This window comes from Phoca vitulina, unplaced genomic scaffold, assembly GCF_004348235.1.
Source record: "Phoca vitulina isolate PV1807 unplaced genomic scaffold, GSC_HSeal_1.0 scaffold46, whole genome shotgun sequence".
Taxonomy (NCBI): domain Eukaryota; kingdom Metazoa; phylum Chordata; class Mammalia; order Carnivora; family Phocidae; genus Phoca; species Phoca vitulina.
Window position 1 is genome coordinate 10,540,282 of NW_022589749.1, and position 25,472 is coordinate 10,565,753.

General features: G+C 44.7%; 1 protein-coding gene across 1 annotated transcript; it reads left to right on the top strand.

Moving 5' to 3' along the window:
• Positions 1-587: 587 nt before the first annotated feature.
• TCTN2 (tectonic family member 2) lies at positions 588-23,634 on the top strand. Its single transcript, XM_032431427.1, has 18 exons — positions 588-1,036; positions 1,181-1,288; positions 1,727-1,815; positions 2,636-2,831; positions 5,914-6,014; positions 8,607-8,803; positions 9,268-9,394; positions 10,178-10,319; positions 11,569-11,634; positions 12,400-12,534; positions 12,790-12,867; positions 15,359-15,439; positions 16,260-16,371; positions 18,893-18,999; positions 21,616-21,769; positions 22,516-22,641; positions 22,792-22,880; positions 23,112-23,634. The coding sequence occupies exons 1-18, from the start codon at positions 955-957 to the stop codon at positions 23,213-23,215; spliced, it is 2,094 nt and encodes a 697-aa protein (XP_032287318.1). The 5' UTR covers positions 588-954; the 3' UTR covers positions 23,216-23,634.
• Positions 23,635-25,472: the final 1,838 nt, after the last annotated feature.

Genomic DNA, 25,472 nt, shown 5'->3' on the forward strand with positions numbered 1-25,472 from the left:
GCTGTTGGCAGGTATCGTGCAGACGTGGATCCTCTCAGCTAACCGGCATATCATCCCTCTGAGAGCTAACAATGAGTGAACATTTATTGAGTGCCTGCTGTATGCCAGGCGTTGGTCTAGACTCATTAGTATGTTAGTTCATTTAATCCTCACACAATCCTATCGGGGAGGGACTAATCTCTCCCTTCTTTGGATGAGGAAACTCAAGTTTGGAGAGGCTAGGTGAGCTGCCCCAGGTCAGTTAACCGCGGAAGGAGGGAGAAATCCCACAGCGACCTCAGAGCCTGCACGCCTCGTCAGGGAACTGTAATAAGGCGTGGAATGCTTTGAAGCTATTGACATAAGAATTCAGATACTTTGGCATCTGTCCTAACGCTGGGCAAAACGTTTTGTATTCTTTGATAAGATCTGCTTTCGGAGTGCTGACAGCTCTGCAGCTCTCTGCAGCTCTGTGCGGTAAAAACAACACAAACTCTTCAAAACACTGGGAGAAGGATAATAACAGTTCAGCAGCGCTACACAATTACAGCACTGCAGCCTCACCCCCTTTTTGTCTTTCTCCCAAAGTCCCCATAAAAATCAAGTTTATTAAGGAGCGTGTTTAAGAAGCCAGTTCCCCTGGGCTCGCTCATGCTGTGTGACTGAATTAACTCTAGGCTGGGGGAGCTCTTTAAACTGGACGCAGACTCTTACTTTTTCCTGATCCCTTGGGTCGAGATTAAAGGGCCCAGGGCCTGTGGGCGGGGCCGGGCCGGGGGCGGGCTCTCTCCTGTCGTCCGCCCAATCACCGCCCGCCGCTCTTCAGACCCGCGGCCGATTGGCGGTTGCCATAGCTCCGGTTGGCTTGACAAGATGGCGTCGGCGGGGCGGCGCGGGCCGGGTCTTCGGGTCCCGTGCTTCCCGGCTTCTAAGGCGGGCGGGATTCTGTGAAGCGAGCCCCGCCAGGCCTCAGGCATGGGCTTGCCGCCGCCCTCCCCTCTGCTCTTGGGGCTCCTCCTTCTGCAGGGCGTCCTGAGGCCGCTGTGGGGGGACCTGGGTGTGTACCGCAGGACAGGGGCCTGCAGGCCGGGGGTGGGGGTGAGTGGGGGTTGGGGACGAGGCGTTTAAGGGGCCAGACTTGGGACTCCTCCCGGAGTCCTTGCAACTAGTAAGTCCGCCCTTCCCCTTCCTTCCCGCCTAGTTTTCATTCCTGCTTTCATCCACATGACCGGCCCCGCGGTCAGTGCGTCCCTGGTCGGAGGCACCGAGGACGTGACCGTGTCCCTGGCCCTGCTGCAGGACAAGGAAGGTAAGACGTCGGGCCCTTCCTGTGGGGGTGGCGTTTTGGGGGGCGCAGGGCCCGGCCGCCCAAGGAGCCGGCGAGGTGGCATCGCAGGAGGTGGCGTCCCCGGGGTGCCCGGCCGCCGTCCCCTGCAAAGTCGCCATGGGAGCAGGGGTAGGGGGCTGCTGTGGACCAAAGAGGACCAACGGACAGGCTCAGGGATAGAAAGCTTGGGACAATAATGGCTAGCATTCACTGCGCTATCTGTCCCCTGTGCTTTCATGCCATTTAACAAATGCAGACACTACAGTTCAGAGAGGTTGTCACTTGTCCGAAGTTGCACAGCTTGTGATGGGCCCAGTCCTCGGCTTGGAAAAGGATTCCCTCCTAGGGAGCCTGATTCCAGCGTGCACACCCTTAGCTGCTGAGCAATACTGCCTTGCATCCTAATCTTCTCTCCTAAAGGATTATTGCCGGTTCCAGCTTGTGGACTGCTGACCAATGAGACAGAAGACTGGAGCTTGACTGTGACCCCCACTGTGATAAGGCCAGAGGTAAACATGTTCTTGGGAGCACCTGTGGAGACCCACAGTTAGTGTTTCTGCAGTGCTCTCGTGGTTGGACATGATACAGTTTTCTCTGGGCTTGGAACTACCATGAAACTGGGGGTTATCAGATCTATAGGCACCCGCCCAGCCCAGAGGTGCTGACGCTAGGGTCAGGGGTCCTTGGACGAGTTTCAAGAAGTTTGTGAACCTTCTGAAATTATCTGTAACAATATATGTGCATTTTGCTGAGAGGGTTGGCAGCTTCCATCAGATTATCAGATGGACCTGTGACTCAAAAATCTTCATGAACCACTGACCTCACCCAGCTCTGAGCTTACGTGTAAGGATACTCAAGCCCGAAGAGATGAAATATCTTCCATTTAATAAATGTTTTATTGAGTGCCTAGTATGTGCAAGACATCAACTCTGGAGATGAAGGCTGAGAAAGGCAGACTTTACTTGCATCCCAGGAACTGGAGATTGTTTTCATTGACTTTTTGTGTGTGTATTTAATTTCTGCTGATATGCTGGTAGGAGATAAAGAAAGTAAAAAGACGTGGATACACTGAGTTAATTTACCAGACAGACCTGTGTTTAGTCTTCTCTATCCAAAAGTGGCTTGCTTTTCTGTTAAACTGAAGATAAGGAATCAGGGCTTGCAACAGGGTGGGATTGAACAGAACGATGTCATCTTTGTGTACAGTTCTCCTTTTGTAAAGTGAACTGAGGCTGATGTGTGATTTTATTGTGTTTTCCATTATGTGTTCTTAAAATGATTCACGCTGTGTTGAGTCACTTTAAAAGAGACAGCATATTTTCCTTTCAGAATGCGTTGGATGTGACAGTGAGGTTGAAGAGGGGACGGCAAAGGTGTTCCTCTAATGAGATGGATTCCTTCTCGGAGTCCCCGTGTATGGTCCAGACTCTTCTGGTTTCAGCATCTCGCAATTCATCCTGTTTAGCCCATCTACTCATTCGAGTGGAAATTTATGCCAACTCTTCTTTGGCCCATAATGCATCAGGCAAGTAAAGTCTTTGATGGTAAAAACATTCATGCCAAACATTATCTGTTGGACTCAAAGCATGTGCCACGTGATCTGTGCGCTCTGCTCTTGAGTCAGTCTTGCCTTTCTAAACATACTTCCCTTTTGTTTAATTTTCTTATTTTAGAGATTTTCACTTTGTCCTATTTTACTTAATTAAGATCTATTTTATTTTACTCTAGTGTTTGTGTTCTTATAGACTGCCTTCAAGGGAGAAAGTGAAGTTTGTTTCTCTGTATTGATTCTTGTGACCCCATCTTGAAACAAAACCAAAAACAAAAAAGCAAGGGAAAGATTAATGAAGGAGTTTACAAAACAAACAAACAAAAAAACCCACAATAGATTTTCAGTGAAAGCTTTTGCCACCAGCTGCCTTTCCAGAGGCGGCTTCTTAATTTATGGAAGTGTGTGGTGTTCTCTTGTTTAAAAACAACACACACACACACACACACACACACACGCAAAGCACACTGTTTACTATTCTATACCTTTTAAAATAAATTCCATATAAATGTAGGTTTGCCTCGTTCTTTTTAATAGCTGCATGGTATTCCATTGTGTGGAGAACCCTTGTTTACTTGACTGGCCTCTTCCTGCTGGAATTGAAGGCACTTCCAGCTCGTGATGTGTAACCAGCACCGTAGAAGACGTCACCGCGCACATGTGTGTTTAGACTCGAAAGTGGTATCGTGTCATTCTCCCTTTCCCATGGCAGTGTTCTCAGAACAAGAGAATGTAGGTGTGCCGGTGGTGAAGGGTCCGCTCTGATAGGTGCCACCGCCATGCCCCCTGTCTCCTGCAACCAACTCCAGCATCTCTTGCCTTTCTGGTCATCTGGGATGAAGGGAGATGCGTTCCTCCTTAGTAGCAAAGGTCTGTCACTTTGAGACTCCCACACCATCAGTTCCCTCATCACATGCCCTCCCTGTGGTCCTCCGTGTGATTTTGGAAGTGGAGGAGGATAGGGTAAGTTAAGATGGCGCCATTCAGCAGGCCACTCTGCCCTCAGCGTGCTGGCATGGAAGGGTCTCCAAGATAAATCGCCAGCTGTGGAAAGCAGATGCAGATGGGTGCCTACAGCCTGGAATGAGAATATATATTTATATGTGCATAAAGAAGTTCTGGAAGGCTATCGAGACGCTAACCATGTGAGACCATTTGGGAGAGTGATGTGGGAACAGGAAGGGGCCAGCTGTGAGGACTTCACCGTGTACCTTTTTTTAGATCCTCTTGAATTCTTTGAACATGTGAATCTGTGACCTATTTAAAGGTTTAAAGTTTTGTTTTTAGAAGAAAAAATCTCTAATGTTTAAAATTCAAAACAAACCAACAAAATAATATCCAGTGGGTGCTTAAAAAAAAGTATGGGAGGGATTGATGGTAGCTCTACCATTCAAAGTGGTGGCTTTTTTTCTTTTAAAAAATATCGTTTTGACTACATTTAGGTAATAAATAAAATTTTTTTTAAAAAATATTCACTACATTTAGGTAATATTTCAAAATGTCTTTGTACAAATAGCCAAACTTAGGAAAATTAGAGTATTTGTATACTGGTAATTATGAGATGTCTGCTCTGATCCCATGAAGGTATGAAACGTTTTGCACCCAGTCAGACAGAGCTCAGAACAAGAAAAAGGATAGAAGGACAGACAGGAGGCACGTGGTATGCCTAGTAACAATGAAGCTAGCAAATGGCTGAGGAGACATAGATACACAAACATCTATCTATATATCATATAGTAAAACCCTATTCTAAAATGCCTTGCTTCCATCCCATGGGTTTGATTGTGCTGATGGTCAGAGCCTTGCCTGGTAACATAGTCTGTTATTCAGACCTTCTCCTCATTTCTGATGCCATTGACATACTGGGGTTCTACTATATTATAGCATAGACTATGTAGTTAGAGGTTCTTTAGAGAACTTCAGCTGTCATGTCATTGAAGTTAACTGTTACATAGAGTTTAAAGAAATAATTGCTGCAGGGGCGCCTGGGTGGCTCAGTCGTTAAGCGTCTGCCTTTGGCTCAGGTCATGATCCCAGGGTCCTGGGATCGAGCCCTGTGTCGGGCTCCCTGCTCTTTGGGAAGCCTGCTTCTCCCTCTCCCACTGCCCCTGCTTGTGTTCCCTCTCTGGCTGTCTCTCTCTCTGTCAAATAAATAAAATCTTAAAAAAAAAAAAAAAAAAAAGAAAGAATCGCTACATAGTTTTTCAACATGTACCAAATCCTAGGGCAAAAATAAAATTCAGGGGGCGCTTGGGTGGCTCAGTTGGCTAAGCGTCTGACTCTTGATCTTGGCTCAGGTCTTGATCTCACAGTCGTGAGTTTGAGCCCTGCATTGGGCTCCACACTGGGTGTGAAGCCTACTTAAAAAAAAAAAAAGTAAAATTCAGCAGACTGAAATTTTACCCAATAAATTATTGCAGAGAAACTGGAAACATTACTCTCTGGGTTCTGAGTTAGGAGGTTGAAATGGAATATAACATATTCCTTTTCCAATCCATGTAAAAATTAATTTCCTCCACACTTACACACTTGAACCAGAATCAGGATGTGAAGAGTCGGGTCGGCAGTGCGACAGGATATGAGGTTGAGCAGGTAGCGTGATTAGATATAATCTTGTGGCCATATAGGCCCCAGATAAGCTGTCTGAAATGTCACCGTAGTTTGGGTTTTATCTGCTGGAGGAGGTAATGAATTTGAAGGAGTCAATGCTTAATGTCAGCCGTGTTATGAAAGGGATTGTTCAGCGTATTGAAAAATAGAATCAGTGCATTACATTTATCCCAACTTGTCAGTTTTAGTCACTTGATTATCTTTAAGATCAACCGTGACTTTCAGTTTATTATAACTGGCGTATTTTCCTATATTTAGGTTTTTGTGGGCGTAGTAGATAACAGGCCTCAGATAGGGTTTACGCATAGCTCAGGGATTCCTTAATGTGTCGTATTTGGTCCTGGTGATTTGTAAAACAATGATTCAGCTTTCTTTTGTGTGTCAAAAAACGTGGCAGTGCTTTGTCAGTGTTTCATAGCTGGACTTCTCTGTTGTTTGTACTTTTCAGAGAATGTGACTGTAATTCCCAACCAGGTGTATCAGCCACTTGGTCCTTGTCCTTGTAACCTGACAGCTGGGGCCTGTGACGTTCGCTGCTGCTGTGACCAGGTGGGTATGTCCTTTCTGATCATGGGCACAAAAGTTCTGATACCAGAAAGCATGTGAAGAATACCAGCAGTTCTCCATCCACAGCTTTTTGAGGGACGGGCTTTGAAAACTGAGATTGTGTTTTGTGTTGCAGGTTGTTTTCAAATTGAGTATTTTCTTGTCTAGTCCCATCGGTCTAGTTTAGGGAGGGAAAAAATGGATCCCTTCTGATAAAATCAGGATTGAGATGATTATACTGAGAGGGTGGTGTTACTGTCTTATTGAGAAGCCTCCATGGAAAGGTAAAAAGGAAGGAAAAGACACTGTTTCAGTGATTTTTTTGGGAAATCTGTAGAGGTGCACAACCCTCATGACAACCCCATTTGAGAACGTTTCCATCACCCCAGAAAGAACCCCTTGTGCCCCTCTGCAGTCTCTCCGTGCCCGCTGCTCATCCCAGGCCCCTCTTCATCTGCGCTCTGGCTCTATGGATCGGACTGTTCTGGACGCTGTGGATTCCGACAGCCTGCGGCCTTCTGCGTCTGGCTTCTCTCAGGCGGCATCTTGTTTTTAAGGGTTCCACGTTGTGGCAGGTGTCAGTGCTCTGCTCCTTTTTATGGCTGAGTCACGTTCCATTGCAGGGATAGACCACAGATTGCCAATCCGTTTAGCAGATGACGGACATTTGGATTGCTTTCGCTTTTTGGCTGTGATGAATAAAACTTCTGTGAACATTTGTGTGCAAGGGTTTGTTTGGACATGGGCTTCCGTTTCTCTTGGGTGTAGTACCTAGGAGTGGAACTGCTCTGGTCTATGGCAACTGTATGTTTAACCTTTTGAGGAACTGTTTTCCAAAGTGGCTGCACCGTTTTACATTCCCATCGGCAGTGTGGAAGGGTTGCGATTTTTCCCATGTCCTCACCTACATTTGTTACAATAATCTTTTTGATTTTAGCCATCCTCCTGGGTGTGAAGTGGTATTTCACTGTGATTTTGATTTGCATTTCTGTAGTGGCAAATGATGTTGAACATCTTTTAATGTGCTTACTGGCCATGTGTATATCTTTGAAGAAATGTCTATTTAGTTTTTATTTTTTAAAAGATTTTATTCATTTGGGAGAGAGAGACAGAGAGAGCACAAGCAGGGGAGAGGCAGAGGGAGAGGCAGAAGCAGACTCCCTGCTGAGCAGCAGGCCTGACGCGGGGCTCGATCCCAGGACCCTGGGATTATGACCTGAGCCGAAGCAGACGCTTAACCATCTGAGCCGCCCAGGCATCCCAAGAAATATCTATTTAGACCCTTTGCCCGTTTTTTAATTGGGTTCTCTTTTTGTTGTTAAATTATAAGAGTTCATTATACCTTCTGGATACTAGTTGCAAATCAGGTATGGGATTTGCAGCAAACATCCCCCATTGTGTAGGTCGTCCACTTTCTTGTAGATGTCATTTGAAGCCCAAAAGTTTTGTAATTTGATGAAGTCCGATTCATCAATTTTTTCTTTTGTTGCCTGTGCTTTTGGTGTCATATCTAGGAAACCGTTGCCTGATCCAGGTCAGATACGTATTTTTAATCCTTCTTTGCGATTTAAGAGGAATGAGAGATGCGAAAGAGGCACATTTACTGGGACCCCAGTCACTCCCATTTGCGGTTGAGTGCAATTGTATCGTGGTTGGTTTTATAAAACAGAAAAGGGAAAAGTAGAAAGGAAAGTTTAGGGCCTTCATTTATGTTGTAATTCTCATACTAACAATTGTACTTATAATAACAATTATATTTAATTTAAAAATACAGCACATGATAAATCAGTATCAGTAGAAATGTCAAGATGGTATTCTCTTCCTCTGTCTTCCAGACTGCAGTCCTGCACCCGGTTTCTAACTTCTTTTGTGTTTGTCGTATTTGGTATCGATGTACACAGCACCGAGCACTGGCCTTGCTTAGTCCTCTGGATCAGTGATGTCTTCGCATAGCTGCTACTTACCACGTTAGACACGATCAGTTGTTTAATTTGAATTGTTCTTGTTTAAAATTTATTTTTCTACTGTCAGTAAACAAGGGATTCAGGGCATACTTTTAGCTCTCAATGCTATGTGAAACAGGGAAGAATATGGATGAATAACCAAATACAGGAATCAAGTCACTTCTTGATGACATTAAGGTCTGTGTTCTCATATGGACCTTAAGGATTCTTATAGAGTTCGTACTGTTTGCCCTGACTCGAAATGTCTTTAGGTTTCTCTGGGCTAGGGATTTGGATGGTGATGGCAATTAAAAAGAGAGAAGTTTACTCTGTTTTATTCCCCAATTGGAGTCTATTCCATATTATTTTCTCTTCATATTGTTTTCTTTCTTTCTTTCTTTTTTTTTTTGTGGGCACATCTTACGTCTCGAGTAAGGATGTGGTTCCCTGGAAGGTTTGAAGTTCCTGACCTAGAGGCTCATTACGGAATTGAGAGAAATTCTAGCAGGATTTTACTTCCTGTGAGCACAAAGCGCTAGTAGCCTGGACAGAGACTACGTTCCACGCCTCTTCAGCGGCGTCCTCGCCTGAGAGCTGAGGGGCACCACAGAAGCTTCTGTCTGCTCACTGCTCCTCTGCGTTTCCTTTCAAGGAATGCTCGTCCGATCTAACAGAGCTGTTCAGAGAGGCCTGTTTCACCGGCGTTTTTGGAGGCGACGTCAGTCCGGAGTTTGACCACCTGTGCTCCGTGCGGGAGCCCCCCGGGGCCCCTGGCTGGTCCCCGTTCCTGTGTGTGCAGTCCTCGCCGGCCAACTCGCCCTTCCTGGGCTACTTCTACCACGGCTCCGTGTGCGTGTCCGGCCGCGGCCCACGGGTGCCCACGGCCTCTCGCGGGCCCAGGCCTGCCCACCTCCGTTCGAGATTCGGTTCTAGATTTCTGTTAGCAAGTTCATTTTGCTTTAAGCATTTGAAAGAATTGGGCTTCACTGAAGAGAAATTGTTGATACCGCAAACAGTTAATAGTGCTCATCTGGGTTTGGGGAAGGAGTGCTGGGCTCCCGGGGTCTTGATTTTCTTTCTTGTACCTTCCCCTGATGTTGAAATTTTACAACTTTCTTCTTCTTCTTCTTATTGAAGTAGAATTCATGTAACATAAAATTAACCTCTAACCACTTTCAAGTGTATACCTCTGTGGCTTTTAGTCCACGTATTATTTTTGTAATTAAAAAAGTAAAACAAAAATTAAAAGAAGAATTGTTTTTAGCAGATAATAGCTGTGAGTATTAGTGGTGATCCTTCTCATTGATTTACAGTTCCCCTCGGCAGCACGCTTCCTTTGAAGTGCATCTGCATACTGATCTAAGAGACTTTTCAGACTTCGGTTACAAGCAAGGAGATCCGATCATGACTGTAGACAAGGCATATTTTACCATTCCGCAGGTAAGAATTTCAATTTTAATGTGCTAGGGGCCTTTGATATTTTTTCCCATCCTGTTGTTAATTGAATTTCTGCACCTAAAAAGTCTCATCCTAAGTTCCTTATTTTTCTCCTGTGGAATTTCCAGGCACTCAACTCTTTATGGTCTGTGGATTTTATTTTTAACAGCCTCTCTTAAATTAGCCACTGATTTTGCTAAATCTCAGAGTGAACTTAACAACCAAAGACATTCTATCAATTTCCATGGAACTACAATTATGCACTTCTGTTAGTTTAACAGCCGATTTCCAGTAAGCTATAAGTATATAGTTTAATATAATATTCCAGAACTTTGAAAATTATCTCAAGGCTGTGGAGTTTTATGTGATCTTTGTTTTTTTTTTTTTAAGTCCAAAATCATATATCTGTGGGAAGAAGACATGGGAGTCTAAACCATCTCTCTTCGTTGTTCAAGGACTCCATTTTTATGGTTTTAACAAAAATCTGGTTGTCCCGAGGGAGAGAAAATGAAGTTGAATATAATCATGTTTCTGCAAAGTAAATGGAGCCGGGAGTTTTCTTTGTTTTTGTTAAATACTTCTACTCCTCAACCAGTGGCTTCCAGACTTTGATTAGCAAATGATCTGCATAGTCTATTTATGGGTCATCTAGTCAGTGAACTCGTTATTGAAACTCACCCAGCAGGAGGAGCAGGCTGCGGAAAGCAAGTCTGTGTGGGACGCTGACCTGTATTTTCTGACTTGAAGAGAGGTCATAGGCCTGCTGGGATTTCCCCTTGCCCTCAGGTGTCCCTGGCTGGGCAGTGCATGCAGAACGCGCCGGTGGCATTCCTTCAGAATTTTGATGTGCGCTGCACCACTAGTTTGGAAGCGTACCGAGAGCAAGATGGTGTTATCAATGCGAAGATCAAGAATGGTGCGGTAGGAGGTATGGTACATTGGTTTGAGAAGAGAACGTGGGGCTCCTGGGTGGCTCATTCGGTGAAGCAGCTGACTCTTGATTTCGGCTCAGGTCATGATCTCAGGGTCGTGGGATCGAGCCTCGCGTCGTTGTCGGGCTCTGCGCTCAGCGGGGAGTCTGCTTCTCAGCCTCTCTCTCTCCCTTTGCCCCTCCCCACGCGTGCTCTCTCTCTCTCCCTCAAATGAATAAATAAATCTTAAAAAAAAAGGGATACAGATGTGAATGTCTACATAAACTGTGATCTCATGAGGATATAAATCACTTCTACTGGATCTACTTAAAATATCTGAACTGCCAATTGAGGAAAATGTTTTCTTCAGAAGAAGTCCAGTTCCATAGGGCAGCATGTTGATGTTAGTTCTTCTTTACAACTGGAGGTAAAACTCACATAACATAAAATTATGTTAAAGTGGACAGTTCAGTGACATTTAGGACCTTCACAGTGCTGTGTAACCACCCCCTCTGTTCAGTTCCAGAACATTTTCCTTCCCCTAAAGGAGACCCTATACCCTGGCCCCTAGCGACCGCTCACCCCCTTTCTGTCTCTATGGATTTGCTTGTTCTGGGCTTTCCATATAAGAGGAATCCTATAATAGGTGGTCTTTGTGTCTGGCTTCTTTCACTTAGCATCACGTTTGCAAAGTTCACCCACGCCGTGGCATGGACCAGAACTCCGCTCCTTTTCGTGGCTTGGTCCTAGTCCATCCTGTGAATAATTGTGCCACATGTGTCATCCGTTCATCCTTTGATGGGCATTTGGGTTGTTCCCCGCGTTTGGCGGCTGTGATCATGCTGCTGTGAACGCTGGTGTGCACATGTCTGTCGGGCTCACGTTTGCATCTCTCTCGGCTGTCCACCCAGCAGTGGGGTTGCCAAGTCGCGTGGTGATTGGACTTTCTGAGGAAGCACCAAACCGCTTCTAGAGCGCGCGCACCATCTTCCGTTCCCACTGGCAGTGGCCCGCATGTTTGTTCCTACAGGAGAGTAGCTCTCTGCATCTCTGTCACTGGCTGGAATCTCCTCCTCAGCCATTACCAGATGCCAAGGACAGTGGGGTTCCCACGGCTGGCATTTGGGGAGTGGGAGAGAGGTTGGTAGCTGGCACACGGGCTGGGCGCAGTTACCGTAGTTGCCTGATAAGCTTTCCCTTGAATAAGTAAACACGATCGTGTTGGGCCGTGTCGTCCCCGGGAGGCTGACTTCTGTATCTTTTCAGGCATCGTTACACCAAAAGTGGTCTATGAGGAAGCAGCCGACCCAGACAGATTCATCTCCGGGACAGGTATTTGAATTGACGCTTTCATATGCCCTCTACAGAAATATGTAGGTCATTTCTTATAAATAATATGCAGTCCTAGAGGAAAATAGATTTTTATGAGGAATTTAAGGCGGTTCACAACACTTAGGGTTTTGTCTGCTCCACATTTGGTTTGTTCCTTATTCCGTCTTGCCTTGCTTCTGAGAGTGGTGTCTGCCAGTCCTCACAGCCCTGAGTTCTGTGGGCTCCGGGGTCCCTGCTAGCTTTCAGGGCCTCTGGACCTTTTCTGAAATGTTGTTCAGGGAGCCAGCATGTCGGCTTCTTGCTCTCTTTTCTTCTCCTTCTTTTTTTTTTTTTTTTTAATAACTAAACTTTGCAGTTTTGATGCAGCCGAACAAGTTATTCAGAGTTTGGCCAATAGTACCAGGACTTTGGTTGTGCGTGAAGGATATTTTTGTTTCCCTACAATGTGTTGAAATTCTCAAATGTATTCTTCATCAAATCTTAGCAAAGTGCCTACAACATAGTAGTGAGCTAGACGTCAGGCCTCTGCTCCTGTGGGGCTGACATTCTGTAGTCCTTCATCTTTGACAAATATTTGACCGAGCGTGTGCTGTGTATCGAGCCATGAGCCGCATTCTGGGGGTATGGAAATGGAAGGAAAGGGCAGACTTCACCCAGGACGCTGTGATGCTCTAGAGGAGGGGGCCAGTGCTGGCTTGGTGGGGCCAATAATAGACTTGAACCCAAGGAGGGTCGTTAATTTATGAAAGTATTTTTTATTTGCAGAAACACTTTTAAGCAATGAATCAGCCTCCAGAAACGTCAATGTGGAAGAACATTATATTTTCAGATGGAATAATAATACAATCACTGAAATAAATGTCAAAATTATTAGAGCAGAAATTAATGCCCACCAGAAAGGTAACTTTGTTGAGGGCAGTGAGAATGTTTTCAGCTTAAAACATTTTTTTTTCTTTCTTTACGATTCTCATAATTATTAACACATAAAACTAAGTCAGACTTGTTTCTTATTTGTATTTGTAATTTAATAGAAAACATTTTTTTCTTTTGCATGTCAAGATGTAATTATAAGGTAAAGAAAATAACACTATGAGGGATAATTTCTTTTCCTAGTGAAATGGTGCACATTATATTTTTATTTTGTTTTATTTCTAGGGAGCATGACACAGAGATTTACAGTAAAATTTTTAAGCTATAATAGTGGTGATGAAAAGGAATTTTCTGGGAATCCAGGTAAGACAGTGTATGTCAATTGCTGATCCTACAAACATATTTTAATTCAATTCTCTTGTGCTACAGTGATTATAACTCACTCTCTCCAATTTTAGTTTGTGACTCTAACCTTTCTCTTTCTCTTTTGTGACACTGTATTCTTTTTCTGATAACAACTTTTTTTTTTTTTACCAGACGTGTTGTAAGTGTAGTTGTAAATGCAAAACATTCTTTCTCTTTAGCTACTAGTCTTTTGAAAAAAAGATAATGCCGAATAATGTTGGTAAAATTAGCTCTTATAGAACTAAGAAGCTATAGATGATGGGTTCCTAACCTGGGGTTCTGTGGAGAGACTTCACAGGGACTGTGAACTTCCGGTCATGTTGTGCATTTTGTGCTTATGTACAAATATAGCATCACCTGATTTGTTGTGTATTTGTTTGCTTCTTTAATTCACCGTTGCCTCCTCAGCACCTGGAACAGTAGGGAGGACTGCACGTCCAACATGCCAGCCGCTAGCCGCGCAATGTGGCCACTGGCGTATGTGGAAATGGTAATATTTGGATATATTGAGTTGAATAAAATATATTATTCAAATTAACTTCATCTACTTTTTCTCTCTTTTTTTAATGGGGCTACCAGAAAAACATTTTTAAATGTCTAAAAAATTCTAAAACTGTGTCATATTTTAAAATCACATATGTGGTTTACATTATATTTCTGTTCGGCAACACTGACTTGGACCATAGTAGGTGTCCAGTAAATATATGTTGGATAAACTATCATTGTTTTTTTAAAAACTTGTTTCTTCCTTTTACTACTCTTCATTAGGCAGTAAGTAACCATGAAGGAACAACTTTTTAAAGTTAAAGTAACTTTTTAGTTTGCGTGATTTTCAATATTTGTATATGTTGATTTAATAATGCATGTTCCATTTTACTTATATATATCTTTTTCTTTTAAATGAGATTTTAGTGTACTTGTTAATGTGGAATTTTGGATTTTATGCTTGGATTTCAAAGCAGCCTCCTGGAATTTAAGGGTTTTCATGTCATTATTTAATTTCACAGGATTTCTGAGAAACACCATCAGAATATGTGAAAAATGTTGACGCTCTTGTCAAAAAAGAATGAATTGATTACGAGCCAGAACCAGTCAGTCCGTGAGATAGTTTGTGTATACGCAGCCATTCATTCTCTAGCACTTTCCAAGGCAGGAAGGGTTTTAGGAGGAGTACACTACATGGGCCCGATTCTCAAGGAATTAATTCTCTTACTTGGAAAGACGGCACCAGGTCATAGAAACAACAGAGAACAATACAAGATAATTAATAAATGTGTGCTGGACTCACGGACAGGCATTCTAGAACTTCAGAGAAGTGGAATGTTGACCGTTCACCTACACTTCCCATCATTAAGGACCTGTGTGAAGTCTCTAGTTTGTGCAGGTTCTGATCTCAGTGCTGCAAGAAAAGCAGAGTCACAGTTCTGCCCTCGGCAAGTTTCTATTCTGGGCTGTGTGGAGGAGATTGTACCTTGGAAAGCAGATAGTGCGGGCTGGGAACAGGAATAACCTGGGGGCGGCCAGGGAGGCAGCAAGGAACGGGAGGTGTGGGTGGGCAGCGATGAACCCTGGTTCAATTCCGGCTGGTTCAGGAATGCTGAGAAGTAACGTGGGAAACACAAGCACTAGGCGTGAACCCTGATTGCATCTCGGTTTGTAAAAATGGCTCTAAAACATGTTTTTTTGGGGACACGTGGAAATAGAGGTATGAACTGGATATACTTTGATTATTGGGAATTATTCATTTTCTCAGGAGAAATATTGGTATCATGGTTATGTAGGATATCCTTCATTTCAGGAGATGTATGTTAGAGCTTTTAGAGGTGAAGTGTCAAGTCTACAACTTACTTTCAAAAGGTCTCGCCCAAAATAAATATGTATGTATATGCTTATGTAATACAGAGAAGACCAATCTGGCTGGAAATTCACGGTTGTTGATTTTGGGTGGTATTCCTTTCAACTCTTGTGTACATGTGAACATTTTCATAGTAAAAAAGTGGAAGCAGTAAGGCAGGCTAATAGAAGAGAACGGGAATAAGACCTGAATTGTCCCGGGGTGGGACTGATTTACCAGAGTGTTCCATCGAAAGGTTACTTTGGTGTAAGTCTCCTTTCAAAGTGCCTGGGACTGACCAGCAGTAGTGATCATTCAGCAGTACTTAGTAACTGGCCTGCTTGGCGTTTGATTCCTGGTGTGAGGGCCCTGGACTGATTCTTGCCTGCTCGTGCCTTGTCAGATTTTAATTTCAAAATTTATTTTAAAAAGTCACACAAAAAGCTTTGTTAAAAAAAAACAAAAGGAAAGAAGATGGTTTCTCTCAAGTGTATTCTGACAAAGCTTTGCCTGTATGTTTCCTTTCGTTGCATATTCCTCTTTTATACTATTTGATGAGGAGGGGTTGCTATGTTAGGTTAACTTTAGCTACCTCTCATTATTGTGTTTGTCTAGGTTACCAACTTGGCAAGCCTGTTCGAGCTCTAAATACCAACAGGATGAATAATGAGACGACTTTATACCTTTGGCAATCGGGTAATCTGGTTTGGTAATATGATTCGCTCTTTGATAAACTAGAATTGGAAATACTGCCTTATTTTGAAACTAATCAAGTAGTTAATCACTTTAAATTCTCGTTGGTTTATTTAGCTGGGGGTGAGGGTGGGGAGGGTGGAGGAGATCATGCTTCTACAGCTTTCTTTAGTTTGGTTTTAAATTTAACATTGCTCCTGAAGTGCTGGTTATTTATAAGAGAGATTTAAACATGGGGTTGGCTGGGGCGCCTGGGTGGCTTGGTCGAGCATCTGACTCTCGATTTCAGCTATGATCTCAAGGTCACATCTCAGGGTCATGGGCTGGAGCCCTGAGTCCAGCTCCGTGATCAGTGGGGAGTCTGCTGGAGATTCTCTCTCCCTCTGCCCCTCCTCCTGCTCACACTGGTGGCTCTCTCTCTCTCTCTCTCTCCAATAAACAAACAAAATCTTTAAATACGGGGCTGGCTGGAGAGTCTCTTGTCATTGTTGCCTGTAGCCCAGGATGGTGCTAATTGGAGATTCGACCATAACTTTGTTCCAAACAATGGAAAATCTTTGCCTTGGTGGTGAGTGCCCACATCTGCCAGAAGGCATTAACTTTCATGTTCAGAATAAACCATTGATCCTGGGCCAGGTATTCTGATATAGAAAGGCGCCTTTGTTCAGCTTTGAAAGGATTAGAGTAACAATGACCTCAGTTCTTGAGAAAATTGGAAACTTTATTTCTACTGATTGTTTTCTGTTTTTCAAGAAAAACTTTGAAGTAAATCTTTACTTTCATTTAGCAAAAATGGTAAGAGGATAATCTTTTTATTTTCTAGCTGGAAGGGGATTGTGTGTATCAGCAACTCTCAAACCCATTTTATTTGGAGAAAATGCACTATCTGGGTGTCTTTTAGAAGTTGGGATCCATGAAAACTGTACTCAGCTCAGGTGAGCGTTATCATTGGCGAATCTGCCTGTGTTTTGAGTGGTTTGCTTAAAATGAATTCACCCCATGAAAACTAAAGACAACATGTATGTGAAAAATTGCAGTCTGCATAACACACTTGTGTAAAGTGGTAGTGGACAAAAATTACAGTTTCTTTAGAACTGTTTCAGGGGCGCCTGACTGGCTCCGTCGGTTAAGCGTCCGACTAATGGTCTCAGCTCAGGTCTTGGTCTCAGGGTTGTGAGTTTGAGCCCAGTGTTGGGCTCTGTATTGGGTATGGAGCCTACTTAAAAAAAAAGAATTGAATCAGACATTGATAGAAGGGAAAATAGAGTTCTTTCTTGGGACTAGAGCCCTTTCATCCATGTTTATGCGGTTACTCTGCTAAAGTCTGTTCATCGTTAGAACCCAATACTCCTAGAAGCATAAAAAGGACAGGAGGCAGGGCGCCTGGGTGGCTCGGTTAGGCGACTGCCTTCGGCTCAGGTCATGATCCTGGAGTCCCGGGATCGAGTCCCACATCGGGCTCCCTGCTCAGCAGGCAGTCTGCTTCTTCCTCTGACCCTCCCCCCTCTCATGTGCTCTCTTTCTCTCTCTCTCTCTCTCTCATTCTCTCTCTCAAATAAATAAATAAAATCTTTAAAAAAAAAAGGACAGGAGGCAGATATAACTGGTGTGAATAACACTGAAAGAATACATAAGCCTTGGGGCGCCTGGGTGGCTCAGTCGTTAAGCATCTGCTTTGGCTCAGGTCATGATCTCAGGGTCCTGGGATCGAGTCCTGTGTTGGGCTCCCTGCTCAGCGGGGAGTCTGCTTCTCCCTCTGCTGCTCCCCCTGCTTGTGCTTTTGCTCTCTCTCTCTCAAATAAATAAATATAATCTTAAAAAAAAAAGAATACATAAGCCTTGTTACATGGTATATAAGGAACTTTGCACTTAATTGTCTGGGTGGCATTTGGAAGGTGTGTTTATGGATATGCATATGCATTCTTTTTTTTTTTAAATTGAGGTGAAATTCATGTAAGATAATTAACCATTTTAAAGTAAATAGTTCAGTGACATTTAGTGCATTCATGATGTTATACAACCACTACCCCTATTTAGTTCCAAAACATTTTCATCTCTGCAGAAGAAAACCTGTACCCATTAACTATCCCTCCCCGTTCCCCCCTCCCCCAGCCCCTGGCAACCACCCATCTGTGTTCTGTCTCTAGGGATTGACCTATTCTGGACATTTCATATAAATGGAATCCTACAATAGGTGGCTTTTTGTGTCTGGCTTCTTCCACTCAGCTTAATGTTTTCGAGGTTTATGCACCCTAGCAGGTGTCAGTGCTTTGTTCCCTTTCGCGGCTGAATCCTGTTCCGCTGTACGGCTCTACCACGTCTTGTTGATCTGTTCACCCATTAAGGGACATTTGAGTTGTTTCCAGCTTTGGCTGTTGAACAGTGCTGCCATGAACGTTCATGTGCCAGTTTTGGTTTGAGTCCCTGCTTTCAGTGATTTTGGGCGTATACCCAGGAGTGGAATTGCTGGGTTATATAGTAATTAGATGTTTAATTTTTTGAGGAACGACCACATCGTTTTCAGTGGCTGCACCATTTTATATTCCTACCAGGAATGTGAGACGGTTCCAATTTGTCCACATCCTCCCAACACTGGTTAGTTTCTGTTGTTTTGATAGTTGCCGTCCCAGTAGGTGTGAAGTGGTATCTCGTTGTGGTTTTTAATTGCATCCATTCTTACACCCATTTCATCTATAACACATCCTGAGTAGCGTGGTTCTTTTGGGAGCTGAGAAAAGATGGGGAGGCACTAAGCAGGGAAGTAGATTGCAGGTGTAAGTTACCCGCAAAGCTCTTGGTCGTGGGGAATAACGCTGGAGTCTGCAGTCTCTCCCCTGAAGTTTATAAGATTTGTACCTGCCAAAGACATCACCAGAAAGGAGGGATGCTAAGTTCCAGTTTCTTTTTTTTCTAAGAGAGGGAGAAGGACAGAGAGAAGCCCATGCAGGCTGCAGTGTGGGACACAGCGCAGAGCTTGATCTCACAATGCTGAGATCACGACCTGAGCCAAAATCAGGAGTCAGATGCTCAACCGACTGAGCCACCCAGAAGCCCGCCAAGTTCCAATTTTTAATCTTCACTTAATCTTCTGGCACAAAATTCTAGCTAAAATATTTAGGTTCCTTTTGCTCTCGGATCCTTCTGGCCTATAAATTTATCCTGGTAACTTGGTATGTGATCTACGCACCTCCCAAGTTTTATGACACTCAGTGGAGCCTGTAAACTACATGATACCAACATTTAAAATCCAAAGTGAACGACTGCTTCTGTATGTCTTCCCCTGGTGGCTCAGGTCCATCCTGGACGGGCCATGGAAGAGAATGCAGACACCCAGCCAGCTTTTAATGCCATTCCCTCTGGCAGATTTTAGTTAGGCCCCCTGCAAGCACAACCTGGAAAGGACTTCAGGATGAGAGCCACTGGCCATGTGCTGAGAAATGTCTTACTCTCTTGCAGGGAGAATGCTGTCGAGCTGCTTGACTCATTAATACAAGCAACTCATGTTGCGACGAGAGGCAACTCTGATTACAACCATCCTAGTGACGACTGGCTCGAAATAATCCGTAAGTCACAGCTGCGAACGTGTGCTGCGTGTAACTTGCCGCTAGGAGTGCACGGCGCTGGCCGTGCGTGGGAGCCCACGGGATGGGTCTTCCTCCTTCGCTGAGGCTCAACTGATGTTTGTTTAGAGGTTAGCTCTCCGGGCAGCAGGCTCTTCACATCCTTTACCTCTTCTTCATGAGGCCTTTTGTGGTTTTTTTGTGCTTTTTTTTTTTTAAGAGGAAATCCACATGAAGTTCAGATTGCCCAGTTGTTTTATGAGCTAACAGCCTTTGTAAAAGGAGATCTAAATGAAGATTGAAGATTTTCAGTGCATTTCAGTTTGCTTTGCTGTTTTCGTTTGCAAGGAATATAGGCAATCGAGACCGGACTTTGTAATTTATAAAAGCAATGTTGTTAATTTAAAATAAGGTGATTGAAAAGATGATGCTGAGTGAAAGAAGCCAGACAGACATGACCCCGAACTGTACGGTGCCATGTGTATGAAAGGCCCAGATCGGGCGGATCTGTCGCCACAGAGAGCAGATGGGTGGTTGCCAGGGGCTGGTGCAGGTGGGAAGGAGTGAGGAGTGACCGCTGATGGATACAGGGTTTCTTTCTGGGGCAGTAAAAATGGAATTTGGTGATGGCTGCGTAGCTCTGAATATACTGAAAACTACTGAATTGTACACTTTAACTGGGTGAATTGTATGGTGTGTGAATTGTCTCTCAGGACAGCGGTTACAGCAGAAAGAAGTGCAGGGGTAGCAGATAAGGGTAGCAGGCCCCACCCAGGCCGGGTAGAAAGGCTGGAGTCCTGGGCCTTTGGGCGGAGGCATTTGCAGCGTCGCGCTGGCAGGGGATCGAGCGCGAGGAGGTGGGGTGCGTGAGGCCCAGGCAGTGGCCGTGAGCCACACTTCCTTGCCACAGCAGGCCTGGGGTCACCTTCCGATCTAAAACGTCCGTCTGGCCGCCACTGAGCTGCCGCTCACTCGGCTCGTCAGGGCAGAAGCTCGAGGGTTCAGTTGGTCGTGGCGGAGCTGGACCCCAGACCCAGGCTTCCAGCCTCTTTGCTGGCTCCCTGGCTGGCAAGTCAGGGGAGTCTTGAGTGTGGAAATGTGCCAACAGGACAGCTTCTGCTAGTGCTCTGATTAATGGCATTGTCTTTTGGGGCCAGAAAGAATTGGCTCTGCAGCATCTGCTGTCCTAAGTCCCCTCCTGTCACTGAGGATCCTGCTGTGCCCCTCCCGTCTGCCTGGCTGGTGGTAAGCAGCTTTTTGGATCCTGCTCTCCATACCACCTCCGGTCACTTCCGCTCAGCAGCCTGGAATTCACACAGAGGACCACCCAGACACGTGCCTGTGCTCTCCTCACCCCTTATGATTTGGTTTGGATCATTACGACACCTGGGTCCCCAGCCCTCTTTGGGCGGTGAGGGATCATGTAATATGTCTGTGGGCCGGAAGCGCCCCGTATCACTCTCTGACTTTGGGAGGGGTCCTGGGGGCCATGGGGCTCTCAGGCTGTGATTCACCGATCCTCTTGTGCCCCGCACTTAAGTCACTAGGCCCAGAGTTAGATCCTCATTTGGAGACAGAATCCAGAGGGTGGGGCTTGTCAACCCCTGGGCTTTGCCACGAGGCCAGCTGGATGGGCTGTGGCATGCCCGACGGATGGAGGGAAGGAGTCAGTAAAGCACCTGAGAAGTAGAAAGAATGGGAGGTTTCAAGACGGAGAACCCAAGGTGGTTACGTAAGAAGTCTGAGGTGATGACATTTTGCGGCCTTCAAGGTGAAGGCACTTGGCTTCTATGTTGTCTCTAAGCCAAAATCAACCCTGATCCTGGTTGATAAACAGAAGAGATGTCGAACGTGTGCATCGAGGAGGAGGAAGTTGGAAGTCATAAACTGTCACCAACTTTCAAGTCCCTCCAGTGTCCCCTCACAACTTGCCACCCACCTCCTGTAGTTATTCATCTCTTATTCAGTTGTCTTCTCTTCCATTGTGTTACTCTGTTGCTTCTTCACTGTTTAATCCATCCTAACTACAGTTGTTCGCATGGATTGTGAATGTCTTAGACGGCTTGTACTAGAACAGCAAGAGCATGGACTCAGTCTCATGGTATTTTACTGCAGTTGGATGGTATTTCTGCTAAAACTCTGGGGGAGCTTGGAGCTTGGGAACTGAATCAGGATGTCTGGTTTTATTATGTGGGTCTGGGATTTTTTTTTTTTTTTTTAATTATTTATTCGACAGAGAGAGATAGCGAGAGAGGGAACACAAGCACAGGGGAGCTGGAAAGGGAGAAGTAGGTTCCCTACTGAGCAGGGAGCCCGATGCGGGGCTCGATCCCAGGACGCTGGGATCATGACCTGAGCCGAAGGCAGACGCTTAACGACTGAGCCACCCAGGTGCCCCAGTGGGTCTGGGATTTTAAAGTTCCGGTGACTGAACAGACCAGGAGACGTTTTGAACACAAGGGCTAGGCACGGAGTGGCGGTACCGAGAGCCCGTTAGAGACGAGAGATGCCTTCATGTGATTCCTATCTCATAACATTTCCCATTTTTCCCCTGTATCATGGCGCTGTAGGAAAACTGCTATTATTCTTTCCAAAACGCACAACTTGACATTTCTACAGGTGCAGATGCCCCTGATACAGGGGCAGACCCTCCTGTCAGTGTGAACGGCATCTGCGTGGATATTCCTGCCCGACTGCATATCCGCATCCTCATCTCAGATGCTGGTGCAGTGGAAGGGATTACTCAGCAGGAGATACTTGGCATAGAGACAAGGTATGATTGCATCTTGGGTAAGTGTAATTTAGAGAGAGTCAGTAAAGTTGCTGGTGCTCCAAAGAATAGGGAAATGCTAATGTGCAATCTGATTATTTATGAATTGTAGTTATTAGCAACATGATTATGTGTATAAATGAAATATGTTATCAACTATGTGTATAATGGTAACTTGTTCTCACAGGTATTTATAAAGCTGTGTGTAAGGGATTCTGCATGGTCTCTTGGGGTACAAAGATGAAATCCGGGGGGGAATATAATAATCCAGGCATACTGAGTAGGGAATACTGTGAGGAGGGGTTTCCCCAAGGGGAGGCTGGGGTGCAGTTGCCAGAAAAAGGGGATGGGGTGCTGGATAGGCAGAAACAACAGACGTTAACCACCCAACGGCTGGTAGCCCTCTTCTGAGAGTGATGTGGTGTGTGCGTACATGATGTGTATAGAGCACCTTCGTACTCTGCCCGGCACCTGGAAGACCCTCCAAGATGGCTAGTTGTTGCTGTTCTTATTATTATATTGTTTATTTTTGTAGCAGGGTGATCAGCCTGTGAGGTTCGCCATGCTACTCTCTCTCCCTGTGCATATGTTGGAAAGTTTACATCGTCCAAAGGGGGGAAAAGCGCTAGTAGAATTTGAAGCTTCTTTAAGAGAATCCTAGTTTATATTGTTGCTGTTGGTTCCCTCATGCTCTTAACAGACTAGAAACGAGTGGTGGATGTGTTACCTGCATAATCTTTTCCTCCCAGGTTCTCTACGGTGAACTGGCAATTCCAGTGTGGGCTTACTTGTGAGGATAAGGCCGACCTTTTCCCTGTCAGTGCATCCGTCCAGTTTATTAAGATACCTGCACGGTTACCCCGTCCACTGACAAGGTAATCCAGTTGATAACCTAGTTACCATTATTAGGAAGCAGCAAAACAGATACTTGAAAAGAAGAAGTTTATTTCTTTAATCAAGTTTGACACATTTCATCAAAAGCGTGCTTTGTTGTGCCTATTGTAATCTTCTAAAATGTCTCCTAGATTCCAGATCAATTTTACGGAGTATGACTGTAACAGAAATGAGGTGTGCTGGCCGGAACTTCTGTACCCATTGACCCGGTATCATCAAGGTAGGGCAAAGCAGATCTCTGGAAGGGTGATCATTATGTTTTGCCAATTAAAATATTTTTTAAAAATATGTGTCACAGAAAACTTAAAACGCATAGGAAGAGTTTTAAATGATTTACTAATAAGGTTGCCAGTTAGGAGTGATCACTATTACTGTTTTGGTTTATTTCTACCTAATTACCAAAATAGTTAAGAAATAAGAATTGTGCTTCATTTGGTTCATTTTCTTGCAGGGGAGCCTTATTCTCAGTGCGTGGCCAAGGGCTTACTGTTGGTATCCTTCTTGATATTAGCTGCATTCCTCAGTAACCCCTGGACCAGAACATGCAAAGCTTGAAATTCATCTACCACCTGACTTCTCACAGACCACAGACTTTTGCTTCAGTGACTTGTCGTACTCCTGTGTGCCTCTCTGTAAAATTGTAATAAATGCAGTGCTTTATTTTTGTAAAATTTTTTTTAATTAAGTGCACTGTGAATTTAATTCACATATGTAACTATCCAGATGTGCAGAGCAATTCAGAATAGACATTCTCATCGTTGGATGAGACTGAGCAAAATGCACAAGAGGGTCAACTGTGTAAATAAATGTTATTAGAAGCTTTTGTGTACCACAAGTTACTAAAGTCACAGGAGTTTCAGGGTACGTATGTTATTCTTATCTTAGAAAGTTAGTATTTTCTTCAAATTTGTATATATTTCCGATGAATTGTTTGGTTAATTTCCTCTATTCCAAAGAAAGAATTAAAAATTCTTAAAGCCTTAAAAATGTGTATACTATGAAGTGTATGTATTATTTTGTATATATACACAAAATAAATTGATGAGGGAAGATGTGGAGGCTGAGGGAGGGCAAGTTATATTGGGAGGAGAGTAAAACAAAACCAGGAGGGGAGGTCAGCAAAAGTATGATTAGGTACAGGAATCATAGACCCATGGATTTAAAATAAGCCGATTTTCGGTGAAGGATAGTTTTTCCTAGTTGAGGCTTCAGAGAAAATCCTCCTGTGGCTCCTTACGAGGGGACACACAGCATGATGTCGGGGGTTGGGGGGGAATGGATGTCTTCAACCATAGCCCAATCTTGGCCACATGGCAAATCTCTGCATTTTCTCTGTGCCCCAGACATATTTAGTCATGTTTCAGATGGATTTGGACACGGTCAGTAAACCTAATTTTGAAAAGTGACCGTCTTCCGTTTCACACTCTGATGGAATTCCTGGGGTCTCCTGACTTCCCGGACACATCCAATGTGTTGTTGCATTTTCCAATGCAAATCTGTAAGCCCAGTTCCATTTTTTACTGATTCATATTAAACATGTAACTAACGACATAAACAAGTTTCTCCCTCAATTACCTCTCTATGTACTGCATTGAGAAATACTGGATTCCTCCCCTTCTGCTTCCCTTTTTCTTTGATTTGGATCTCTATGGCCTATAGAAGGAGTAAAACAATTGTCCTTTGTCAAAGAAAAGGAAATACCCACTGATCAATTAATTGTAGTGATTCAGAAAGTCTTTCTAGGGCAGTTAATATAACTAGCTCTGGAAAATTAAAATTTTCAAATGACAGGAAATGGAGCCTGATTTTGTGGGCTTTGTTAGGATGACTTTCGTAGTTAAGAGGGGAAAAGCTCACTTTGGCAGAGGAATGGGATCTGAGGGACCTGCTATATGGTTTTAACTTTTCTAAGTTTATACATTTATGTACGCATTTGAGGACTATTTATTGAGTGGCTACTACATGCTGGGCCCTGGAGATACCAAGTCAATGTCCTTTGTCTAGTGGTGCTTACATTCTAGTGGGGGAGAATTGGCAGTAAATACAGACAAGATAATTTCAGACAGTGGTCGGCGTGATGAAGGAAATAAAACGGGGGTGGGGTGGGAGATTACCTTAGCTAGGGGCCTAAGACGGCCTCAGAGGCAGGGACATTTGAGCTGAGACCCCAAGGAGCCAGCTTTGAGAAGGTCTAGGAGAGGGGTGTTCCGGGCAGAGGGAGGAATCGCCAAGTTCAAGCGCCCCGACCTGGGAAGATAAAGAAGGCAGGTGCGGCTGGAGCAAAGGGAGTCCAGGGCAGGCGATGGGGATGAGGGCTTGGGGGAAGGGGGGTCAGGGCCTGGGGGGTCCTGCCGGCCATGGTAAGAAGTTTGGATTTTACTGGGAAAGCAGGGGGAGAAACCAGAAGATCTGAAGTGGGCTACGAGAGATTTGCGTCCCGTGCCAGGTGACTGGAGCTGCCGTGCGGAGATCTGCGGAGGCAAACGTGGCCCCGGGGCGACAGTGCCGGCGCCCGACCCCGCCGTCTGGTCCGCGCGGGGGACGGGACCCGAGAGAAGGCCCGCGGCGGGAGCCAGCCGCGAACACACGCTGCGGTGTGCCTCCGTCGGTGCGCAATGTCCTGACAGGCAGATCTACGAGACGAGGCCGTTCGAGGTTGCCCGGAGCTGGGGACTGACGGCGCTGAGCGAGTGGAATCCTTGTCGGGTTGACGGAAATAGATTCTAAAAGTGGATCGTGATGATGGTTGCACAACCACTCTGTAACTTTGCTAAAAATCACAGAATTGTATACCCGAAACGCGTGAACTTTG

What these genes read in the sequence shown, in the direction of transcription:
- TCTN2 (XM_032431427.1), top strand. Translation starts at nt 955, where the DNA reads ATGGGCTTGCCGCCGCCCTCCCCTCTGCTCTTGGGGCTCCTCCTTCTG. An exon ending in CAGATTCATCTCCGGGACAG is followed by an intron (nt 11,635 to 12,399) that starts GTATTTGAATTG and finishes TTTTATTTGCAG; the next exon opens with AAACACTTTTAAGCAATGAA. An exon ending in ATTGACCCGGTATCATCAAG is followed by an intron (nt 22,881 to 23,111) that starts GTAGGGCAAAGC and finishes ATTTTCTTGCAG; the next exon opens with GGGAGCCTTATTCTCAGTGC.